At 41.1% G+C, this 4,435-nt stretch overlaps 1 protein-coding gene across 2 annotated transcripts; it reads right to left on the minus strand.

Annotated features, from left to right (window-relative positions):
* Positions 1-628: 628 nt before the first annotated feature.
* On the minus strand, positions 629-3,521 carry LOC4351808 (protein ENHANCED DOWNY MILDEW 2). 2 transcript variants are annotated; one of them, XM_015763197.3, is made up of 7 exons: positions 3,211-3,521; positions 2,408-2,454; positions 2,162-2,285; positions 1,971-2,069; positions 1,431-1,678; positions 1,237-1,326; positions 629-1,153 (listed from the first exon to the last, which is right to left on the minus strand). In XM_015763197.3, the coding sequence occupies exons 1-7, from the start codon at positions 3,331-3,333 to the stop codon at positions 847-849; spliced, it is 1,038 nt and encodes a 345-aa protein (XP_015618683.1). In that variant the 5' UTR covers positions 3,334-3,521; the 3' UTR covers positions 629-846. The 2 variants fall into 2 exon arrangements, with proteins under 2 accessions (XP_015618683.1, XP_015618682.1); XM_015763196.3 differs by having other exon boundaries at positions 1,431-1,681.
* Positions 3,522-4,435: the final 914 nt, after the last annotated feature.

A 4,435-nucleotide genomic window follows, 5' to 3' on the forward strand; every position in this document is an offset into this window, starting at 1 on the left:
AGTATTTGCTATTTTTTTCAAAAATATATCAATATGATTTTTTAAGCAACTTTCCTATATATTTTTTTTTAAAAAAACATTATTTAGCAAATTAAAAAGCGTGCGCATGAAAAACGAGGAAGAGGGATTGGGAACTGGAACGAACGCAGCCTAACTGTGCTGCTAGCCACTAAGCCCTGGTAGTTTCCTCAGCTTGACCGAGCACAGCTGGATGCCTGGATCAGGCAGGAACGGTGTCAACGGCCATGATTTGAAGAAAAATTCGGCACCGATATTTATTATGAACAGTCTGCTATGCTGCCAATATACCCTTGAGTGGAAAACGCATGCACAAATCATCTTAAGCTAGGAGATATGTTAATGAATGAATCAGCTGCAGCAGAAAGGTAGTATGACAAAAGGAAAGGGTAACACACAGATTTTTCCTGTTCAATACAAAATATTTTTTTCGAACATTTTTTAATCCTTTTCGGCACCTAAATTCAATAATACACAACAGATATAGAGAAGTTTAGCCACAAAATTGCCTGTCGAAATACATAAATATAATAGCACAGATATGCACCAGCTTATTGCTTCACTTGGACATCTCTGGAAACAAAAACATCAGAAACATAATGCAGGCTACTGGACACTGGTCAACCGCAATGTTATCTTCCATTAAAATAATAACATAATAATGATAACAATACACACAAGTGGCTTAGCACGTGACAGTTCAACAGAGTAGATTGCGTTGCACATTCTAACTTCCCAATTTCCGAACAAAGTGTTCTAGCAGGAATTACACCAATCTGCTGGCGTATATATGTGTTAGGATTTATCTAGATGAGTGAGGTTGGATGGTCAGTCATCAAGCCAACCACAGGAGCCTGGATATGGAAGTGGGAACAAGGCCTTCGGCGCAAACGAATTGAAACCATTGGAAAGATCCTGGTCAGTTTGATCAGTTTCAGCTGCCGGCTGTGGAGGCGGCTGGGATGGTTCGGAGGAATGATCAGGCGACATGTCTTCTTCAGGTATATCTAGTACTGCGGGTGCGTCTTCTTGCCCTTTGGGCTTCGAAGGACCACGTGTTAAAAGGTTTTTGCAATCAGGAAAGATAATGTGGTTCCTCGCGGGAGTTCCCAGTTCTGGATCAATCTCATGCTTCCTGTAAAGAGAATAATCCATTTAGTTTTGGGTGGGCAAGAGGAGCAGTTCATATGATTGACAAAAGTAGCATAGTTAACACACATGCAGTAGATCAAAATTTGATCACGAAGTACGTCATCCCACGCCCTTTGCACGATACCATTACTTTCATCATCTTCAAAGACTATGTCACTGCAAAACAAGTGCAAAGCGTGAGCAAAAGAAAAGAAGAACCATGTTTCAACAGTAGAATGTTTGGAAGATGGCAGAGGCATCTCTCCAATGTGAAGTCAAACCTTGGTAAGCACTTCCTGTGGTATACAGTTGGACAGCGTCTGCATACTGCAAATTGATTTTCCATGTCATTCTTGTTCTCTCCTCCCTTGCATACATGGCATTTATGCACCGGACAAAGGAATTTCAGTCCACGGGCAACTTCCTCCTCAAAATTTAAGGGCTGCATACTGCTATCAGGGTAGAGTAGTCTAGCTAGACACTTCGGATGGTAAAAGTGTCCACATTTTTCATCTTCACATTGGAATACCTGCTGAGACATGCAAAAGTTAGCAAATAATTGGACTTGCTCATATGATAGCATACATATATTAGAAGTTGAACAGACATTTGGAGCATATGACAATGAGAAAATGGCATCTTAATCCTAGCAAAATAAAAAGAAGAAAGAAAATGCATATCCTAGACCCTAGTACATTCTTTATTAGCAAAAATTGAGTCTCCTCCTATTTTTCCTTGTTTGTTGTACTAGATACCACATTGTCATTTCAATCAAGTGTAAAGCCTTCATGAAAAATAATCAAATGGCTTTGTTGTCATACCTCAGCCCCTGATGACAAGTCTGAAGAACCCAGCAATCCACACGAGAAACACTGATGCTGATTATACTTACAGTTCTTGCATATATATAGCGGTTCACTCTGAATTACCCAAAAAAACAAGAAAAAAATGTCAATATTAGACATAAAAGAGCGTTCATTCTAAAGAATGGGGCAACTCAAATAAGATATACCTTTTCATCATTTTGCCTAAAGATCTTCCATTGTTCTTCAGTTAGCCCAAGGGTTGTGCACTGGTTTATTTCTGTAATGTGTTTCTCTGTTGCGTGGAAAGACCTCAAACATCTGCCCTCACAGCTAAGAAAGGGCAAGTAATAGTAAGAAGCAATAACATTAACCACTACTGTTTTTCATTGAGAACAAGTTATGCAACAAGCTAAATTGCAACATGTTATGAACTTGATTGTAAGCACACTTACCAAAGAAAATCACCACCATCATCACAAATTGAACAGACATCCTCCCACTGCACAAAATAGTAGATTAATCTGATTATCTTAATTGTTCAAAGCGGAATTGACTAGACCAGCAGAAAATAACCATAAAAAGGTTGAGTTTAATAAATAACAAAAAGAAATTCTATGGATCAGTTTAAGAAGGCATGTGTTATTGTAATTGGTCAGAGGACAAAAAACGAAAACAAAGATTTCATAGTCTCATAGAGAGTAATTACATGGACAATACTTAAACTCGTGACAAACAGCCCTGGCATGACAATCTACAAAAGTAAAAGAAAACAAAAACTATCCCCTATCCTAGAAAACTTCAAGCCATTTTAGAAACAGAAAAAAGTTGATAGCAATTCTCTCAAGGGTCACACTATTTTCTTATTCTTAGGAGTATCTTCCCTTGCTAAGGTGAGCAAAACTACGAAGCGCCATAAAATTGAAAGCTCCTTTGCCTGACTCCTTAAACCTATAATACTTGGAGAGGAAAAAGGAAAAGAAAAACTGAAGGAAGAAACATGGGCACATTAACATATACTTTTGTTTCCATAGAACAAGTAAACGAACCGACACTATTAATTTCTCTTGAACCAAATTTCATCCTCACTGAAGCAATTCGAGGTTTGATTCAGCATCTAGCACCTCTGATTCCAGCAATCCTTTTTTTAAAACTAAACCCCAACCACCAAAGGGGACTAACCCCCCACCCCCAAAATCCAATGAACAAGACGGCGACACCAAGCATGGAGGGGCGCGTTCCAGGTGGTAGGGTATACCTTATCAGACCCTGGCTTGTTGTTGAGCTTGCTGCTTCTACTGTCGCTGCTGCTCCTCTTCCGCTTCCTGAACCGCAGCGGAGGGTACCGGCGGTCGCTCCCCGGCCTCCTCGGCCGGTCCATGGACGGAATCCCGGGCGGGCGGGGGGAGAAGAGGCAGTGGCGGGGGGCGCGATGGGGGTTGGGGTTGGTTGGTCACCTCGCCGTGGTTCTCGCCGGCGGCGAGAGGAGGAGGAGGAGGCGGCGGCGGAATTTGGGGATTTGGGTAGGTTTAACTGTTTAAGGAGGCGGGGAACGCCGTTGCCGTCTCCGTTTCCGGTCCGGATTCGACGGCCGCTTTAAATCTCCCGTTGCCGTCTCCGTCTCCGTGCAAACTGCAAAGCCGTTATTACTGGAGTACTCCTCCGTTCCATATTAAAGTCGATTTGATTTTTTTAAACTATATATTAGGTTTAAATAATTTATATAAATTTTTTTAGCAACATCTACAATACTCATGTATCATTGAACGTATCATTGAATATATTTTTTTTATAAAACATTTGTTTTGTGTTGGAAATTTTACTATATTTTTTCTACAAACTCGATCATTCTTAAAAATGTTTAACTTGGAAAAAGAAAATCAAAATAATTATATAATTATATAACGGAAGACGTACCTGTTAAAAAACAAAAGTCATTTCATGTTTATTTGTGTATCTGAAACCGGATTTTCATTATTCAGTTCTACATATTAAAATAAGTTTATAAAATGAGAGAATCTACTCAGTATCACTAAGTTTTCCCCACTTCTACAATCTACCACTGACTTTGTCAAGTTAAATAATATGCTATTGTGTTTTCTTGAACCTCTAATGTGTGCTATTGCCGTCCACAAGCCGTTAGTTGGACATCTGTTAGAGCTGTAAAAAGACCTATTTGCCCCTAACTCACTGTACATGGTTTTTTTTCCAGGGAGAAATGTATAGTAATCTATCGACATTGTTTGATGGGATAATGCCAAAACTGTTTTGCATAGTATTCAGACAATCAGACACTAGCAGTGCAGAGCTCTCTCAAACCCTTCGCGGCGGCGGTGACATGGTCGCGGCCTGCGATGGCGGCACGGTTGCGGCCTGCGGCGGCGGTGACGCGGATGCGGCTTGCGATGGCGGCGTGGTTCCGGCGACACGGACGCGGCCTGTGATGGCGGCGCGGTTGCGGCCCGCGGCGAGAGCGACGCGGA

This window comes from Oryza sativa, chromosome 12 (assembly GCF_034140825.1).
Source record: "Oryza sativa Japonica Group chromosome 12, ASM3414082v1".
Lineage (NCBI taxonomy): Eukaryota > Viridiplantae > Streptophyta > Magnoliopsida > Poales > Poaceae > Oryza > Oryza sativa.